This window comes from Phaseolus vulgaris, chromosome 10 (assembly GCF_051622355.1).
Source record: "Phaseolus vulgaris cultivar YP4 chromosome 10, ASM5162235v1, whole genome shotgun sequence".
In the NCBI taxonomy this organism is placed as follows: Eukaryota; Viridiplantae; Streptophyta; class Magnoliopsida; order Fabales; family Fabaceae; genus Phaseolus; species Phaseolus vulgaris.
The window spans coordinates 2,895,303-2,915,630 of NC_143507.1; the positions used below are offsets into that span (position 1 = coordinate 2,895,303).

The 20,328-nt window shown below is 33.1% G+C and overlaps 2 protein-coding genes across 3 annotated transcripts; one reads left to right on the top strand and one right to left on the bottom strand.

Moving 5' to 3' along the window:
* Positions 1-3,152: 3,152 nt before the first annotated feature.
* LOC137818470 (Josephin family protein) lies at positions 3,153-9,763 on the top strand. The gene is made up of 2 exons (XM_068621922.1): positions 3,153-3,578; positions 8,720-9,763. Exons 1-2 carry the CDS (start codon positions 3,342-3,344, stop codon positions 9,551-9,553), a joined length of 1,071 nt encoding a protein of 356 aa, XP_068478023.1. The 5' UTR covers positions 3,153-3,341; the 3' UTR covers positions 9,554-9,763.
* Positions 9,764-10,512: 749 nt separating this feature from the next.
* On the bottom strand, positions 10,513-15,544 carry LOC137818688 (Cysteine proteinases superfamily protein). 2 transcript variants are annotated; one of them, XR_016516195.1, is made up of 8 exons: positions 15,375-15,511; positions 15,058-15,211; positions 14,080-14,167; positions 13,411-13,474; positions 13,060-13,322; positions 12,912-12,966; positions 12,097-12,150; positions 10,513-10,861 (listed from the first exon to the last, which is right to left on the bottom strand). XR_016516195.1 is itself a non-coding variant. In XM_068622250.2 (8 exons), exons 1-8 carry the CDS (start codon positions 15,400-15,402, stop codon positions 10,730-10,732), a joined length of 681 nt encoding a protein of 226 aa, XP_068478351.1. In that variant the 5' UTR covers positions 15,403-15,544; the 3' UTR covers positions 10,513-10,729. The 2 variants fall into 2 exon arrangements, 1 of the variants encoding a protein (XP_068478351.1); XM_068622250.2 differs by having other exon boundaries at positions 13,060-13,165; positions 15,375-15,544.
* Between the last annotated feature and the right edge of the window lie 4,784 nt (positions 15,545-20,328).

Below are 20,328 nucleotides of genomic sequence, written 5' to 3' on the forward strand. Positions count from 1 at the left end.
ATTCCTCAAATCCTAAACAACTAGATAAAAATCCAACTCTTTTCACAAACTAAAAAAAAATCCCCTAGCATATAACACCATGATGACCTAACTTGAAGCTCTCATTTGCAAGAATGAGGAAAAACATGCAAAAGGCAATGGAAAAAGCACTTAGGGTATATGCATGACAAACTCAATATAGATATGATGTTCTTGAAGGAATAACACCAAGCGGTGAGAGAACACTTGGCACAACAACACCAAGTGGAAATGCAAGTGTTGCAGGAACAACTCGCAGCAAGGAATAGTGATCGTCGAGCTACTAAGGGAAATCGGGAGCAAATGAAACATACAGCCGAGTCCCAATCATCCTCTTTTAGGCCAACTTCATGAGAGGAATATCCATCACATACTCCTCGCACACACCAACCTAAAATGTACATTTCAACATCGAGCTCATGATGGAGAGAAACTCGAGGCTATGATCAACAACCCTTTAAAGCAATTCTAAACCCCTCCACTAGAGGACAAAATGAAGGCTAACTTAAAGGACTTTCATTAGGGATGACAATGCAGGCGGGGCAAAATGCCTATTTTAACTAGTTGGCCTACTTAAGCTCATCCTGCATAATCCATAGCCCTGGTGAGCCAAGTGTGCGGCGACCCGACCTGCTAACCCACGTATCTTAAAATTCTGGAAATTTCTCCTTGCATCCCATAATTTTTTTTTTTGCACCCTCATACTCTCAAAAATTCCAAAATTATCCATTTCAAATTCCACAATTCATAATACCATCCGGAATACAAATTTTGTATTCTACATCGCCCAATCCATAATACATTTTATTCCAGATTGTACAATCTAAAACATAACTTTTAACTTTCAGATTATATAACATGGGAAGTCTCCAAATTCCACATTCCATAATTAAAGAAAAAAAGTTCAATGAAAAATGTCAAAGAGTAATTTGATTTTTTTTTAAAGTATAGGGTGAAAGAAGAAATGCATGGAGGTGAAAGAAGAAATGCATGGAGGTGTAAGAATAAACTCCCCTCAATCCTTAATTCATAACATCTTCACGAAATTCGGTAAAGCTTGATTTTTTTTATATATATTTAATAGTGTTTTTTTGTCTTTCTGAAATGAAAAAACGGTTTAGGTTTCAATACTCAACCAGTGTACTAATCGAATCTAGGTAATTTTTATAATAAATTATATATATATATATATATTATGTGTTTTAGGGTTTAAACTACTTTTCAATTACACTAGGTGTATTTACTTGGACATGTTAGTTTGTGCCTTATATGATTAAACTCATCAAAGCATAGTGTTAGTGTTAGGTTTAATTGTTTTCTATTGGTTCTCCATTATCCCCGGATGAATATACTTTGAAAAAAACTAGATAGTTTTTTGCAAGAATTTTGGTGGATGTGGATCTATAATATGAGTTATCAACTTAAAAGATGGTGGAAAAGCACGAGCTTACCTTGATTATAAGTGTTGAACGTGAAAGACTTCAAGATTTCTCCATTCATTGTTAAATGATTAATCATTCCGTTCAAAACTATATAAAAGTTGTAAATAATCATTAAAACTATATAAAAGTTGTAAATAATCATTCAAGGTTACACCTAAAAGTCAAGTGTATGTTCCTAAGGGTCCTAGAATTTTGAATCCTTTGAGTGAATGTATGATTTCTATACATTTTTTTATAGGGATTAAATGTTTCATACCTTTCTTTAAGTTAGTATTTTACTATCTTGTATTATAGGTTTGAGTTACTTGAATATTGATTCTCTTCATTACATGAGTTTCTGTATAGTTTTCCTTAATTATATTTTTTGGAAGCAATTATTGTTAAAGAATGTGAACTTAATAAAAATGTTATTATCTCATAATGATACTTTACTAGACTCTTTTTATAAAAAATAAATCTAATTATCATTTGAAAGTAATTTTTTAATATTAACTTTATTAATAATATGTGTAAATAAAATTACCCCTCTATTCTTTTTTAAGTGTCTTAAAATAAAAGAATATAATTGATAGAGTAGTAATTAATATTATAATTTAAAAACTAATAGTTAAATAAAAATCATTAAAAAAGAACACCACACTTAAAAAACAACATCGAAAGTTAATAAAAGAAATTGACTGAAAAAAAATAAAGGAAGCCACTAACACAAATTCACCCAAAATATAAATAAATAATTGCATTGTTTTTTCTCCATGGTGCTACCTCTAATTTAGTTTTTAGATTCTTATCCTACAATTACTATTTAATTGATCACCGTCGCAAGATGCCATGTGGCACTGCGACAGAAAATCACAAAAAACTTTTTTTTCTTTTATTTATTTTTCCATGTTATATCACTTGGCGAAACTAATTACAAGTACAATATTTAGATTTAAATAAAAATAATATTAAGAAAACAATATAAAATATAAATTAGGGAAAGAAAAAAAACAAAATTATATTATAGAATTGATGGATGGCTAATTTAATTTCACTATTTGTTTTGTTGGGTGTTTCTTCTTCCACCCATCAAAATTGTTTCTTCACCCAACAATATTGAAAAAATGATTTTAACCCTTTTTTTTCTAAATAATTTTTGGATTAGTTTTTTGGAATTTTCCCAAACTTTTTTTAATTTACAAGTATATTATGAAATTTCTTTTGAAATTTTTGGAATTTTAGAAAAAGTTTATGAAACTAGTGTTTTCCAAACTAACTTTCCTTAATTATATCTTGAAAAAGTTTTTTAAAATGTAAATGTTAGTCACTTTATCTATTTATTAGGAATGCAGGAAGAACTTTTAGGAGGTGCAAAAAGAAATACCCATTTTGTTATTACAAACGAATCAAACGATAATTTAATTTTTTTAAATATTATAATTTTAAAATATAAACAAACATGAAAAAAATATAAAATATTTTATTATATATTATTAACGAAAACATACCTTATGTATGTATGTACGGTGTATGTGTGTAGACGTTTTTTTATTATGTTATTTTATTTTATATTGAGTTAATTTTATATATTTATTAGATAATGTATCGATATTTATTACAAATTGAATTTAATGCGAAAAAAAAGAGAAAATAGGTAGTATTAGACACGTGTGTATTTATTTTTAATGAATAAGCAGTTTGTATTATCTTTTTATATTGCATGGGTAAGAAGATGAGGTATTTGTTTTTGTCCGTTACAATCCCATTCTTTCCCCTTCTCTCACTTTCACCGTTACCTATCATCACACACAACCCCAAAGAGAAGGAACCAAAAGCACCGCGAATTGCAATTAGGGTTTATAAACCGTTCACCTTCGCTGTTGTTGCGAGATTGCGAATTCAATGATGATGGAAGGAGCCAGCAATGGAGGGATGCTGTACCACGAGGTGCAGGAGTCCAAGCTCTGTGCGGTGCATTGCGTCAACACCGTTTTGCAGGGTCCGTTCTTCTCGGAGTTCGATTTGGCCGCGCTCGCCTCTGATCTCGATCGCAAGGAGCGCCAGGTCCTGCTCCCCGCGCTCTCTTCTGCCGATTTCGAATCGCACAACGTGTCGCTCGATGGCGATTTCAGCATCCAGGTTCGGTTAGGGTTTCGCTTTCCCTGATTTTTGTTTTCTCCTTTTGCGCTGTGGATTGTTGACGTGTCCGTGAGAATGTGACGTGCTTATCGTTGTTTTTGCTTTGGAAGTTTCTAGTTGCTTGGATTTTAGTTTAATATGAGCGGTTTGTAATTTCTTTTTATTATTTGAGAATTTTTGGGGCTTTTGCGGCGCTAGATGCTCCTTCAATTGTTCAATACATGCTTATAAACTTTGGCGCATATGTTTCGATTTGGCTGGAGTTGACTTCTGCCATTTATAAATGGTTGTGTTATGATATTTTAGTTTATAAAGGATTATATTTAAGGATGTCTTGAGCTTGGTTTGTGCGTACCTTGTTTGGCTTTGGATGGCCTTGTGCTGTGTGATGGATTTTGCAAGTGTAGTTTGACTGATTGAATATTTCTCATGTACTTGTTTTACGAGATGGTTGTCTATCGAAGGAAGCTCTTTGCATTGACATGTATGAATGGCAGGGAGGGGGAAGTTAGATGTAATATATGTTTAAAACTTTGGATTGTTTGACTAAGCAGAGTTTCCGTCAATAAGTACTGCTTGCACATTGTTTTAAGTGTTGTTGACTAGCCACAATAACATTGTTGCATAGCGAAATTTCTTGAATGGAGCTAGATTGCAACTCTTTCTGCTATTGCAGCCACTGTCATTGTTGTGGTTGCAGCTTGGATTCTGCATCCTTGTCATCTCTGACAAATCTTTAGCCAATTGAACTTTTGAGTTAGTATAATGTCAATTTTAATGTATTTTTTTTATTTGCGTACTATTTTATATTTTTGTACGCATATCTAGGAAGCTCTTATATTTTTGTATGCATATCTAGGAAGCTCTGGCACACCATGTCGTATGTTCAACACCTCACTGACACAAACAGTGTTGACATGCCTCTAACACATGTTAGACATTCCTTTGCAGTAGTTGAATAAAGCTATTTTGTTTAAGCTATAACGTAGCACGAACATGGCTCCAACATAGGCCAAGATATTGAGTCAACACTTAGTTTGGCCAAATATCTCTTTGATACTCCTACTATAAAAAAAATAGATAAATATGTCAGTTGATGAACTTCAGAATACACAATTAAATCATGGTTGCTAATTTGTCACTTGATGAACCGAAAACAGGGACCTTTTTTCCATGATGATGATGATAAAGGAGGTCACCAACTTTAGACTTGATCTTTTACTTTAAAACAACCAACATAATGTTTCTTCTATCGTACTTTTGTGTGACTCATTATTATAGGACCTAGCTTGTTTTTTTGTTTTGTCTTATCATCTTGTTTTGTAAAGATTGCATTGTGAAATGATATTTCATTCCCTCTTATCTTGTTTTGTAAAGATTGCATTGTGAAATGATATTTCATTCCCTCTTATCTTAGTAATCTTTTTGTGAGGGTTATTATCATATGAAAATTTGAAAACTTATCAACTTTATTTCAAGAGGTAAAATATAATTCGCAATTCAAATCTCAATGAGTATGTATGTGTGTGTAGTGTCATGGTATCCTATATTTTTAGACATTAGTTGAGGCCTTGTGTCAATGCCATTTTTTTGTCAAACTTGGTGCTTCATTGTATTTAATTGATATATCTATATGTGTGTGTGTGTGTTGTTTATATATATATATATGTGTGTGTGTGTGTTTATATATATATATATATATATATATATATATATATATATATATATGTATGTTTCAATTGTTATGTGACTTTTGCAATATGCTTGTCACACTATCGGTTGTATAATATAGCAAATTATTGGCTTTCTACCTTTTTTGCAACCATAATTGATTACATTGGTTCGAATGGCGGATAGAGGAATAAGATTGACAGGAATCTGGTAAAAAAAAGCATAATGGTCATGAAAGAAATAAAGGAACTCCTTCTTGAAACCAAGAAAGGAAAGAAACTGTCAGATGGAGGAGAAAATCTAGGCCATTGGTTCAAGTTATGGCATCAAAAATTCAAGAACCCTTCTTGAGAAGATCTTGCAACATCACTATTAAGGATTTGGAGGCAACAGGACAAACACAATTATTGAGAGATTGGCAGCAATAAGTAGAACCTCAATGCAGTAACTGTGTTCTCAAGGGTGAAGTGAGGAAATTGAGTTTTGAGAACAAGATCATCCTCCCAAGTATCATGAATTACTCTGACCATCCACTTGAAAAAATTGTTTAATTGTCTGACCTGCCTTACTGTACTAGTCCAACACACACTTGGGTCCTTCCATTTCATTGATCTCTACTTCCATGCCTTCCAGTAAAGAAGCATCAACAAAATAGTTACCAATTTCCCTTTTAAATTGAGAAGCCTGTAAAACTAGAGGGCTTAAGCAGCTTTAGCTTGAAGAAAGCAACTCTCCTTTTTTCCAGAATTGGGTCTGAGGAGCTAAGCTAAGTTTTATTGACTCTGTTTTTTGGCCACTATTTGCTGCTTATGAGGTCTAAGTTTGAGGAAGACCCACTTCTTGATTGAAAATGCTTGATCCTCTCCTCTTCATTCAATGTCCTTAGAATATACTCTCCATGTGATGGGTTTATTTTGAGTATAGGGTTTTGGGTTGCAGTTTGGTCCAACATTTGATCTCGCTCTTACTCATTATTATATTGGGCTTCAGGTTCTATAATATGCACTCCATGTGATGGGTTTCTTTGGAGTTTAGGATTTTAGTGTTTGAGTTCAGTCAAACATTTGATCCAAAACCCTTGCTCATTATCATAATTGGGCTTGAGGTTCCCATCAGGTCCACAACAAAAATTCAATGCATAATCTAATGATTGTTAATCCTTTGATAACAAGTAGTGCAGGTCACTGGAGTAAATTGAATGATAAATAGGATTCACTGAAGTTGTGCATTTTGGAAAGCCTGTTGATGAATTTTGGGTTGCAATTCCCATTTTATTTTGCATTTCTATGTACAAATCATTTGTTTTAGTGGTAGACCTTTGGCTCTAGTATATAAATTTGTAATTAGTACAGTAAATAAGTATGATCTTGACAATGAATATTTTGATGTTGTTATGCCTGTGCACTTAGTTTTGAGAATGACACTTAGCTTCTCTTTGGATGACGTGCCAACTTGGATAATTGCTTTTGGTGCACACATTTTTGGTACAATTTTACCCTTATTGTTTTGGTAATTGGTTATTGTGGTTATGTTATTTTATTGTGATAATTGTTTCTTTCATTGAATCACAAAATGTGGACATAGGCACGACAACACTTGTGTTTCCTCCCGTGGTTGATAATGTTGGTATCGTTTCTAATTCTGTGTTGTAACTGGTTCAAAATCATAAATATTATGTTTGGGTTCCATTAGATTAGAACTCTAAATATAGTTTCAATTTTATTCACATATTGGAAAAGTAGTGGATATAAATGAGGTAACATGAGTAGGAATGATTCATTTCGAAGGTTGTGGTAGATTGTCACCTTTACAGTAGATTGTCACCTCTAGTGAAGCGTTGATAAACATATTCACCGTCTTAAGAGGACCAATGATTGAGCATATTTTGCAGCAAGCGGAGCACAAATGGTTCCTATGCTCCAACATAAAGGGAGAGTGTTATAATTATAGAAAGATGGTGTATATCCTCTATAATTAGGAATGTTTAGATTATATTTGGAACCTTTTTATTTATTTTTGTATCATATTTTCATTATAAGAAGATATTGAATCTTTCTCAATATAAGTAAAACATCCTTGCTAATTCAAAAACATATGGTTTCAGCTCAATGTCTCTCTATTTCCTATAGATTAATAAGGTAATTTCTATATAGCCTTACCCTTGCATGCAAAGAGGCTGTTTCCAGATTCAAACCCATGACCATTGGATCACCATGGCACAATGTTTAGGCTGCGCTAAGGCTCGCCATCTGGTTCATTTCTATAAAGAAGTGGTTCATTTCTATAAAGAAGTCAAAATATCTTCTTACCGGCCTAATGAATAAATTTTATGATTAGAGTTTGGTCAAAACAAATGATTCAGTTAATGATGATTGATTTGATCATGCCAATTAAAGTAAAGTTCGTTAGGTGTTTTCAGTTTTATTCTCTAATTAAAGTATAACATATGTTTAAACCTCAGCTATGAAAATACTAAACCGAAGAATGTGAGAACTGAAAAATTAATACCTGTTATTATCCCTTTGGAAAACAACACCTCAAGCGCATAGAGGACTTACTCTATTTTCTTGGGTCCAGGGCTGTGAGGTGTGTACTATGGGGATTTGAACCCTTTCACTCTTTTCCTCCCTCTCCTTGTGGCAATCTCAAGTGGCTAACTTTTATTTTTTAGTTTGCCAGATAAATAATGTTAATAGTTAGTTCTTCAGAAAGATCTTTCAAGCATTGGATCCCTGAATGTTATGAAGGTTCTATTATTCTAGGTGACTTGTTATATATCTTGAGATTTTATTCAGTCTTTGGATTTTATTTTATCTTGGCATTTGAAAATCAAAGTACTGTGTGCTTTTGTATATTTTCATATCGTTTTTTGTTACAATCATTCAAAGTACTACTAGCCTGTGCCTTGAATGATTTGGATTCTGGGAAAAACATTATTGTTACGTCCAATGTTTTTAAAACTGGACTGGACATTGAACCAGTGAAAGTATTCACGGTTCATTAGTTTAATGGTGATTGAACAAGGGTAGTAATAATAAAACATAATTTATCAAGTAAGAAAGGGATTATATATGTCACGTCTTGTTAGATTAAAAAGTCGTAATAAATTTTAATTAATAGCAATCTATGTGTAGATATCATATATGCTAAAATATCTAGGAATAAAATGTTTATAAATTAATAAAAAAAGTTCAAAAGTTCTTATCCTGTTTCTACTGGTTTCTGCTGGTTCTTGATCAGTTTGATTGGTTTTCTGCTCCATCTGTTTTCTGGGTTGTCTTGACTTGTTATTGAACTGGCTATTCTGGTCCGTACTTAGTAACTGGAGTTACAAGTGGTTTATATTTTATTTAGTTAAATCATTGGAATGTTTGTTGCTTGCATCAAATATTAATTTTGGAAAGGCAATTGAGGACTCGTTCTCTTTACATTTTTATGATTTAATTCAGTATGCAAAGTCTTTTCTGTAGGTTTTACAAAAGGCTTTGGAAGTGTGGGACCTACAAGTTATCCCTCTTGACTCTCCAGTTGCTGAGCCTGCCCAGATTGACCCTGAGCTGGAAAATGCCTTCATTTGTCATCTACAAGACCATTGGTTTTGCATCCGTAAAGTGAATGGGGAGTGGTATAATTTTGACAGTCTCTATGCAGCCCCACAACACCTTTCCAAGTTTTACCTTTCTGCCTATCTCGACTCTTTGAAAGGCTTTGGGTGGAGCATATTCCTGGTTAGAGGAAATTTTCCAAAAGAATTCCCCATCTCCTCATCTGAAGCTTCTAATGGTTTTGGGCAGTGGCTTTCACCTGAAGATGCTGAGAGGATAACTAAATCTTGCAACTCCGTACAGGCTCCTCCTCATCAGAGAGTTAATGAGACCCAACAACACTATGATCAGTTTCTTTCTCATGGGGAAGCTGAAATGTTGTTAGACATGGAAGACGAGGATCTTAGGGCAGCAATTGCAGCCAGTCTGATGGATTCGTCCCCAACTGTGACCACTGCTGAGGCCAGTACTCCCCAAAATGATCATCAAAGTAGTAAACAAGTGGCCACCACTGAACCTACCCCTCTAAATGATCAAAACTCCAAACAAACAGTAACCACTGAAGCTACCCCTCTAAATGCTCAACAATCCAAACTAGTGGAACCCATTGAAGCCATTCTACCTCTCAATTCTCAAAGCAACAACCTCGTAGCAGCCATTGAAGCTGATTCTCAGAATGATCAAAACAGCAAAGAAGTGGCATCTACTATAGGCGATAACGCTGGAGATGAAAAGCAGAATAAAGGGAAAGGTGTCTAAGAGTGTGGTTATTTGCCCCGAATTTGTTTTTGCAATTGAGGACAATAATCTATTATACCAGTTTTAGGTGGTCGAAACGCATACATGAGTGGCTTAAAGTCATGGTGGTGTGCAGTATACACATTCTCATTTCAATTGCATGATGTATAAACTGTAAGGAAACCCTTCAGCATTTCCCTCCATTATATGATAGTTACCAAGTTTTGATGATGTTTTGGAAAGCCCTTCAGTATTTTCATGTGATTGTGATTGTGATTGTGATTGTGATTGATACCTATTTTACCCATTATGCATGCTCCTACTACTATAATAAACTTGCTCTAGATTTATGGTTACTAAGATACATTACATGACCAAAAACAATTTTATCATCTTTACAAAGAAAGACACAATTGTAATACTACTTTGGTGTCAAGCACGTAGCTTGAGATTATGTTGCTTTTTAGTGTTTAATTTTAATACTTGTTTTACTTAACAATAGAAAATGTAAATGTTACTATTTTCCTTAAGTTGAATGTCTTCAAACTATAATAATGTATGGTTTATGATAATCCCTACGACAACATTTATCTTGTTTGTGTATGTACGTTCATTGTCACTTTTGATATTCTTTTCCTAAGGTTTCACAGTTTAAGGCAACGTTACATTTTTATAACTTTTTGTCGTTTTTAGTTAAAAATAACATTAATTATTTTGACTGTTTTATACTCTTACTTTTTACCTAATTTTTTCTATATATATTGTGATGAAGGAATAAAAAAGGTAAAATAAAAAATCTTATAGATATTTATTAGTTTATTAGTTTTTATAATAATTATTTTAAAAGTTATATCAAGGATATTTTTGAATTGATTAGTCATATAAAAAAATCAGATATATCATAAGTTTCTTGATCTCATAATTATTTTAAAAATCATAGATGATTTCTAGTTAACTAATAGTGGAAAAGTTCTTACATGTAGATAATCAAACTCCTTTTCTATTTGTGCTCAACCTCAAAATGGTTTTACTATACTTTGTTTAATATTAAGAATAAAAACAAGGTGTTCATGGCGGACTAACAAAAATCGTAAAAGAAACAGAAAAGAAGCAAAGGATTCTAACAGAACAAAATCATTACAAAATGGCATTTGAATCTCGTACTTTTTCTTCCTTCTCCTTCGTTCATATAGTTCCTCATACCAGAAGATCATAATGGTTCTTGCCGCTGTACAATAGCCTCACAGCTTTTCTCCGAGAACCCTTTCTAAATTCACTTCCATACTCAGCAATGGGAATGAAACCAGATCCAAAACCACCACCTCTATGCTGCACGTAGTTTACATAGAGATAACAGGAAATTTTAGTAGAGAAACTTTAGTATCCTTCGAGCAATTTGGAATGAGAAGAAATAAGAACATAACGTGGCTTGATTTGGAGAAAATTCTGAGTTCACTGAAGTAGTAAATACAAGAAAAACAATTAAATAGTTAGCATCCACCATTCGAAAACCAAAATGGGAATAGAGGGATTAAAATGGAACCCTTTAGCCTCTTTTGGACATGTGGACATAGAATTGAAGAGATGTGTTTGAGCTTCATAGGTTATTCCTAATAAAATCATAATGGCCAAACAGCAAGCTTTAGTGATGCTCCTATATCATGATTTTCAAAATTCTTCTCACTTTGCTCCAGTGCTATCCTAGAATATTGTGAATGCATTTAAGTCTGACAGTATCACTCTTTTGCCCACATTTTATTTAGCATTTAATTTCCAATTTACTCTAGTCGTGCACTAAGAAGTCACACACAATTTGGGTTCCTAAAGGCTTAAGTTTCCTGATAGATCAACCATAAATATCCCATGCTCAAGATATTTATTCCTTATAAGTCAATTTTGTAATGTTGAATTAAACATACACTCACTTTCTAATATGATATCATAATTTATTTAGGTGAAATTTTTTCGATCTATCGTGTCATTCGTTATCGCATCGTTGTTAGACTATCTACAAATATCTAGTCCCATGCTTAAGATGTCCACTCCTATGTGTTGGAAATTTTACATTGACTAGAAATAAGATGAGGAGTTATGCTTAAACTCACTTCCTAATAATGTGCTAAAAAAAAACTTTATAGCACCAAAACACCTGTTTTCCAGTGACGGTCTTTAACAATCTGATCTTATCAGGACTGCATCAACACCTTTACAAGTTACAAACTCGCAATTTGCCAATAAATTAGTGTACGACCACATAAGAACCATTTAATAAAAAAGACGCACAGGAGAGCTTATCATTACAAATGCACTAATATTCTAGATAACCTCTCTGCACTTTAGTTCCAACATGCAAGATCAATTACCAATTAAACGCAAACAATAAATTTTAGCAACAAAAAAGCTATGACCACCTCCATCTATCTCTAGACATGACTCATGCACATAATATCCGATAAAAAATTAATCTGTCTTGTAGCATGTGCAGTATGATTATACTAATTGCAAGCTCTTCCTTCCCAAGTAAAATAGATAAATGCCAACCAGAGGAATTGTTTAACTTATACCTCATGCTCTGGTATGTACACGATGATTGGCTGGTTACATAACTTTGAAAGTACCTGCAAGAACATTGTCATTGGTCAGTACCTCACGTTTCATTCAAAAGGGTTTGTGCATCCAAGGAAGGGATGAAGAAAAGTTTCAATGGGAGTTCTACTTAGAAATTTCTCAATCGTTAAATATCAAACAAGATACTAAACATTTACTTATTATGAATATTAATTCAAAACATGATATTAAACATTTATTTATTATGGATATTAATTATATAAAATAAACATTTATATGCGACGCATAAGCTAAAATACTCATTTACTTCAAAATTTGAATCATTTAATTTCTAGACAGTCAAATTTTCCCATTCCTCGATGAGATAAAGTTTTATGGGTTACAATCTCCGATTAACCTGCAAGCTCCAGCTACAAACACACTGAAGGTAAAATATTTTATTAAACCTTGTGCGAAAATGTCATTGACTCATAGTCTATTGACTTCCACATCAATTTGAAGTCATTCAACTGTAATCTTTAGAATACATTTTGCTGTGAAAAGCATAGCTTTATCCATAATGCAAGATCTTATATCATAGACCAGAGCTCAACAAAGTCTAATATCTTCACATATAAATAAATGGGGCAAAGAGAAAGACGTTAATGACACTGAAATTACAATAAAAAGTTAGAAGATCCACTATGAAATATTTAAATTAAACTGATATAAACTCCAAAGGTCAACTGTGAAATGTATTATCCTTAAGATAAAAGATGTAAGAAAGTAAAGCTTGCAATATTTAGGAGGTAAGCATAAAGGAAGCACTTACCAATAGCTCTGATTCTCCTCCCCAGAAATCAGGTCGTACAATCCGTTGGCAGTAACTGCAAAAAAACACACATTTAATTATGACATTTAACACAAACTAACAATATACTTCACGATCTTTATTTTCTGTTAACGCTTCCAAAACATACCGATTTAGAGGTTCATCAACTGTGATGGCAATGAGGGCTTCTTCATATAAATTACGTTCAGCCTCATTTTCACATATAGCTTCTTTCACAGCCATTCTTAATTCATCTGTGTTATCACATGCAAGGCAAAAATAGACAAGAAAAGAAAACCGAAGAGAAAGGAGAAAAGAGGTTATAACTTACAAGGCACGAAAAAATAAACATGGCAAGAAGACAAGTAGCCCAGTTTGATAACAGAAGCAGCCAAAATTATCATAGCCTAGCTGTTTCACATGTAATTCTGTAATAGAAAACAAAACAAACAAAAGCAAGGGAATCACCAAGCATACTTCCAGTAGTATATCAGCATACCTGCATTTTCTCTCTCCTCACGTTGATTGAGAACAGTTCCCTTATTGTAAGCCATTCCTTTGACCTTATGTCATGAACCAAATGTTAACATTTACCAACTAAATCAATATGAAAAACTTGCACGGTGGAAGCTCAAACTTATGAAGAGATTTGGCAGTTTATATTTAACAAATTTATATGCCCAAAAGAATGTTGCATTACAACTCATACAAATACAGCTTGTAAAAAAATCATAAAAATAAGGTATGTTCCGTAAAGACACTGTCCAGGCTTATTGATCATTCACCACCCAACTTTTCTAGACCTATTATTGAAGAGTAGTGCCATGCAAAAAACCTTCTGGATCTCAAGGTTAATTAGATTATTTGCACTACATGACAAAGACTACACTAATGACACAGACAGAAATTATTAATGCACTAGAGTAAAAAATCAGTGCTAGAAAACTCAAGCACACAAGATTTGATTCCAGTTTTAAGTTGTAACTCTCAAAAAAAAGGAGTTCTTCACCAGCAACCTCAAACTTAATATGACTAGTCCAGTTAATACTATATATTCTATATTACTTTGATTTGCACTCTCTTCTCATAATTCTTTTAATCTTTTCATCCTAATAGCCAGCGGAGACATCATATTGAATGCCACTAACAAAAGTACAAAAAATAATACCAGTGCACGAAACAGACATCGCCCATCCCCTGTAACCTTCTGAATTGAGAAACGCTCAAGTTTCTTCATTGCGGGAGAGTATCCACTACTGTGAAGACATAGTGATGGGGAAACTTGTCAAAATCCTAAGCATTGAAAGAAGAGTTCAAATATAATCCACTTTTCTAAAGCATTCAACCCTATCAATCAAATCTGTTATTCTGAAAACCCTTATTAAGGATAAATTCATGAAATTAGGATACAAATTTCCAGTGACTATGGACTAAATTTGGGGACATATACATAGACCCACTTTGTTCCACGCAGCTATAACAATAAATAAAATTACATGTCAAAATGTAGTTTCTACCCCTATACATTGCATGAAACTTATTGTCAATTTGGATCCAATACAGAAAAGTTCTTCATTCATATCTTCAATGTTATTTTCACCATATGTTGCCCTTGTAACACCATCAGATTAACATGGAGTTATTAAGAAGCACAGGAACTGTCAGGACTAAAAGTTAAAGTATTTCTGCTCCTTATTTATGGCACTCATTTTTAATCTAGGTGGAGATTGAAATGATCTATGGAAAGCTTATTTGGCATAAGAAAGTGTCTTATAACCTCTTTGTAAGCTTCTTTTCCACCTAATTCAACACACTTCATGGCGAAGCTTATCAGAATAAACTTTTCAAATCCTATTACAGCATTACATAACTTAATAACAAATGCTTCATCACTCTGTTTATTCAAACACACATCCTACACTTCACTGACTACTATATTATAACGACAATAAACAGATATAATTAATTTTTTTTTATCAGCATGATTAATTAATTAATTAAATTAAAAATGATAATACGTTTAGGAACAATTTTTTATTTATTTAAAATGAATGTGAGGTAAATATATCAAAAACATATTTGAACCTAAAAGATTAATAAAATGACAGATAGAAGCACAAGAAAAAGACGAAATGAAAAAACTCACGAGGAGGAGCCAATTCTGGCGAAAAAGAGAGTGCTACGATTCCCAATTCCAAACAAGCTTGTGCTGTTGTTCGGAGGAGCAGCAACTGAAGGAACCGGGGAAGAAACAAGCTCGAATTTCGCAGTCCCACTTCTGAGTTGCTCGAGAATATCCTCTGAGGTAACGAAATCAAAATAGTGAAAAGAGTGTTTTCATTTTTGCGTGTGCTTTGTTTGAAGAGATAGAGATGAAAGGAACATAAAATTAGGGAAAAAGAAGAAGAAGAAGAAGAAGAAGAAGAAGAAGAAGAAGAAGAAAATGTTGATGGAGGTGGTTACCATTGAATTTGAAAGGGTTGTGTGCCATGAAAAGAGAGGGAAGGTAACGTAGGAAGAGATAAGTGTGAGAAGGCTCTGTAAGAATGCTTTGCTATTATTCAAAACGCAAGAACACGAATAACTCAAGTAAACGTCTTTTCTAATTTCCTAAAACTATTTTTTACATAACTAATTATACATTAAAAACCTACATTTTTTATATAACCAGACTATAACTTTCAAATATTCTTATTTTAATATTTCTTATATCATTTAATTTTAAAATTATTATATATATATATATATATTTATTTTTAAACTCAACAAATTAAGACTTATATACACTTCTAAGAATTCTCAAACTATCATCATTTTTCTTTCTGCATATATGCGAATAAGTTGCAAAATTAGTAAACTGGTTCAACTTTTTTTTCTTTTTTTTTTCTATTGGGGAGTTTTGGAATTTTTTACCTTAATGGGTAAGCCTTATAAATTTGAATTTTGAGATTATACATAAGTGATGTTTGGAAAATATGATTTTCATATGATGGAATGTAAATTGAAGTTGTGTATAAATTATATGATTATATTATTGTTTTTTTTAATAGAAGTTGTGCATATTAAAGATGATCATCTTTTATTTTTTTATTTTTTTATTGTTTTTCATTATATCTTTTGTCTTTTGTTTTGTTATATTTTTGTTGTTGTTTATCATGATATCTCTTGTTATATAATTTTTGAGTTCATATCAATAAGAGGTTTTTTTAAGGGTGTTTTTTCACTTTCCTTTCAATAAATGTGTATATGCACAAAGGAAATTAGAACAAGACAAGAAGAAAACAAATAAAGAAAGAAATGAAAAGAGACTTAGTTGTTGATGACCTCCAAATCCGACTCTTGATTCCAAAATGATGGGAGCATCCTCAAGAGACTAGCAAAAGACTTAGAAAATTTATTAAACTTCAAATTTCTTCAAGAGAAACTCATGTTCCTCTCTCTAAGAAGGATCCTTAAACGAGAAAGGAGAAGATTACTCCTATATAAGTCCTTAAGGACAAAAAGACAAGAATATAAGAAAAATCAATTTTCATTCAATTAAGGTGGGGCAACAGGCTCTATAAATACATGCCTAGCTCCTTTGCACTCTTTGCTACAAAATATGTGGGACAAAATGCAAAATCAGGATGCACAAATAAGCAAACTAGAGAACTCATGCTCTCCATGTAGCTAGTGCACATTTTGGCCTAAAATGGCCCTATTTTCCATGAAGTGGGACTCTTAAGTTCTCTCCTTTATATGCAACTCTTCCTTGACCTATTTTGACTAAGTTTGGACGTCTACAAGGCCCAATGAGGACCCAATTAAGGCCTAAGTGTGCCTATACTAAAATATAGGGGAAAATACCTACACCTATACAAAAAAATCTACTATTACACAATGTGTACAAGACTAAAAAATAGGAAGAAAATTCTACTTTTCTTTTTAGAGTGTTCCTCCATGAGGCTTCATTTTCTCCTTTTCTCTTAAATGTATGGCGGTTGGATGGTTTCCATCAAAGAATTATGAGCTCTTTTTGGTACCTAAGGCATTTCTTTTTAGTTTTGGGAAATTTCTTCTTATGACATTTGAAATTCCAAACTTGCCACACTGAAGGCAAACACCCTTAACCCTTTTATAATTTTATTTGTTTTTTATTTCTTATTGATAAGATCATATGTTTGTCCATATTTGTTATAGGCATGTCTAAAAGTAGAAAATAAGAGATGTAGTGGCTTAGAACTTCCAAAAAAGTAATTAAAAGTCATGTTTGCAACATAATACTTTTTCTTTTAGAGTTTTAATATTCCTAGCATTTGACCTCTTAATCTTTTTTAGGATATAGATTTTTTCATCAATTGCTACTTGATTTCTTTTCAATTTTTCATTTTTAACTAACAAGATTTTGAACTTTTGCTTTAATTTGAAAAATTGTTTAGAAACTGAGTTGTAGCCTGATGGAGATCCATCTAACCACCACTAAGTCAGGCTAAGAGGAACGAAGAAGATGAAGCATATAAATATAAATATCATTCTCTTCAGCCCTCTATATACTTGTATAGAATAGTTTAGTATTTTTCAATCTTGTATTCTAGATTGAACCATTTTCAAAGCTTTGTATGATGAAATGAGTATAGTACAATTTTATGCAAGTATTAACTAAGGGGTTTTTCTCTAAACCCTAACTAAACCTAGCAAAGGAGCACACTTTACCCTAACCCTAGGAGAAGCTTACACTCTAGGTTAGGGTTTGGGTAGCTTGTGCAGCAAGTTAGGGTTTTTACCTTGGCTTTTCTAACCAAACTTCTTATGCAATCTAGGGTTAAAAACTTGCTCTCCAAGTCTTCTCCATCTGTAAATAGACCTGCACACCATGTACATTGCAAACTTGAGTGAAGTATTGATATGCTAGTGAAGTATTTCCATCTCAATCTCTTTTAGTCTCTCCCTTTCTCTTGCTTTTACTTGAACTAGTGAATTAGTTTAAAGAGTTAGCTAGAAGTTGACCTAACCTCTTTTTAGCACCTATTCTCCTTTGCATTCACAACTCATGGTTAATTTCACCGTTCCAAAGTACTTCTATTGCTTCATTCTCTTTCAAATCATCATCCACACCGAAGAACATCAATGGAGCCAAGGAGAACTCCATCATAACCCATGAGAAGATTTTCATAACAAAAGATTGTTCTCGTCTTCTTCACCAAATGATGAACAAGATGAGTAGAAATTTGAAACAAAATAAGAGTTAGGATTAGAAGATACCTCTTCTTCAATTCCTACCATCAAACACAAGTTAACATGCTCTACATTTAACCTAGAGTCTAAATCCTCCACGTGGCCATCACGATCTTCTTCTTCAACTTTGGACACTCTCGTGTGTCCAAGTTTTCTTCACTCAAAGCATATCATCTTTGAATATTATTTGTCCTTATTCTTTTGGACAAAACTCTCCCTTTTCTTGTAAGAAACCTTTTGTTTCCTTATCTTCTATGTTCATAGATTTACTTAAACTTTCAACACATTAATGAGATTTTCTACTTGGTGGAGTTTTCAGACTCAATGTAAGACACATCTCCATCATTTAGTTGATAGTTAGGAGTCCCTTATCTTTGTAGTTATTTTTAACTTGCAAAGTTTTTTATATTTACTTTTAGATAAGAACAAATAAGAGTGCACCTCACCTTGTTATTTAACTTCATAGTGTTAAATTCTTCTTCCTCCTAGTCTTATTCTGAAAAGGTGATCACAATATCTCCTTACTAATGATCCTTGGTAGTATGTGAACTTAACATACATTTCCATATGATCTTTCCAGTATGGAAAGTCTTCACCGAGGAAGGCTAAAGACCATGTAAAAGATGTTCCTTTTATGATGAGGTGTTACTCCATTCCTATCATTATTATTGGATCTTTTCCTCTAAGAACTCTTAGGCACTTAACCCTTTAGAAGCTAAGTGCTAATACCAATTGTGAAAATAGGTCAAAACACAATAAGAGAGAGTTAGATTGTGTTTTAAGACTTTTTATAATCTTCGTAATGTATAATAATCTTTGAGTAAGAAGTCAAAAAATAGTTTTAACCTGACAAATGATGAAAGGAAACGTTTTCTAAATTTTAGTTTGCAAATCTCTCCTTCTTTCGTTAGTGCAATACAATAATATGCAATGAGCGAGGAGAGAAAAAAAGATTCACTCTATTACTTTTATATTGGTTTGTTTGATAATGTAGATTATATATAATTTTAAATCAGTTGATTGAGTTTCGTTATGCAAACTACTACTGTAAGTTACAATCCAAGTATTATTTGTAACTCAATCACTCCTAGCTAATAACACCAATCCTAACAAAAAAATGTAGTATTATTTGGAATGTAGCCACTCTTGCTTAAACAACCTTAGTATTTTTTGGAACTCAATCACTTTTAACTAAACCATTGAGTATTGTTTGGATTGCAGTTATTTTGGCTAATTTAAAGTATTTTTTGGATAACAATCACACTTGGCTAAGACACTAAGTATTTTTTAAAATGCAACCACTCCTAGCTAAACAAACTAGGTTTGTATAAGAACTCTTAGTTTGCTTTATGAACACTATTAAGACTCTAGATGATTTAGTCAGTCTTAAACGATCTCATGATAAGAGACTCTAAGCACGTTTTGATGATAATAAGAAAACTATAAAAATAAGTGTTATGTTTTCTAACAATAATATTAAGAGTGCAGTAGACGTTCTCCTAGAAGGAAGAAAGATGATGTTACAGAAAAAGCGTTTGACATTGTCAAATACTATATATATCCTTGGCAAACAATAATATAAGTGAACACAATAGTGATCGAACTCGCTAAGACGATGATTTAAATAATGAAAGAATAATACACACATATTATATATATGTATACATATATATATATATATACATTCTAATTTGGTTAGAAAACATTCTTATAATTAGGGATGACAAAGCTGGATTCTCTGTCGCGCCACGCATAAGGGCCAACACGCGGGTTTGCGGGCCAACCCACATTCTTTTTTTTTCTAACTTTGCGTGGAGCGGTGCAACAACGACATGACAATGACGTGGCAGCGAAGCGGTAGTGATGCGACAACGGAGCAACTGCGGTGCGATAACCGAGCGACAACAGCGAGCGGAGCAGCGCGACGGTGGAGGCTCGTCTCATGGTCGTGCGCGTCTGTGCCTCCGTTATAGCACTATAGATGGAGCGGCGCGACAACAGCGTCGGTGACCGTGAATGTGTGTGGGTTGAAGCGAAATGGGATGAAGAAGGAAGAAAACTTAGATGTGCTTGTGCATTAGTAACGAAATAGTGCAACACATATTTTTTCTTTTTTTTTTTGCGACCAACCCGCCCCGCCCCATCATTGGCCCCCACGGACTGCGGGTTATGTGAGACGGGATAAAGTGGGTATGTGGGTTGA

Bases quoted from the DNA above. Each gene is read 5' to 3' on its own strand.
- LOC137818470 (XM_068621922.1), top strand. From the start codon at position 3,342: ATGATGATGGAAGGAGCCAGCAATGGAGGGATGCTGTACCACGAGGTG. The intron at 3,579-8,719 runs GTTCGGTTAGGG...TCTTTTCTGTAG, and splicing joins ATGGCGATTTCAGCATCCAG to GTTTTACAAAAGGCTTTGGA.
- LOC137818688 (XM_068622250.2), bottom strand. From the start codon at position 15,402: ATGGCACACAACCCTTTCAAATTCAATG. The intron at 13,166-13,410 runs GTATGCTGATAT...GTGATAACACAG, and splicing joins TGAGGAGAGAGAAAATGCAG to ATGAATTAAGAATGGCTGTG. The intron at 12,151-12,911 runs GTAAGTGCTTCC...ATGTTCTTGCAG, and splicing joins GAGGAGAATCAGAGCTATTG to GTACTTTCAAAGTTATGTAA.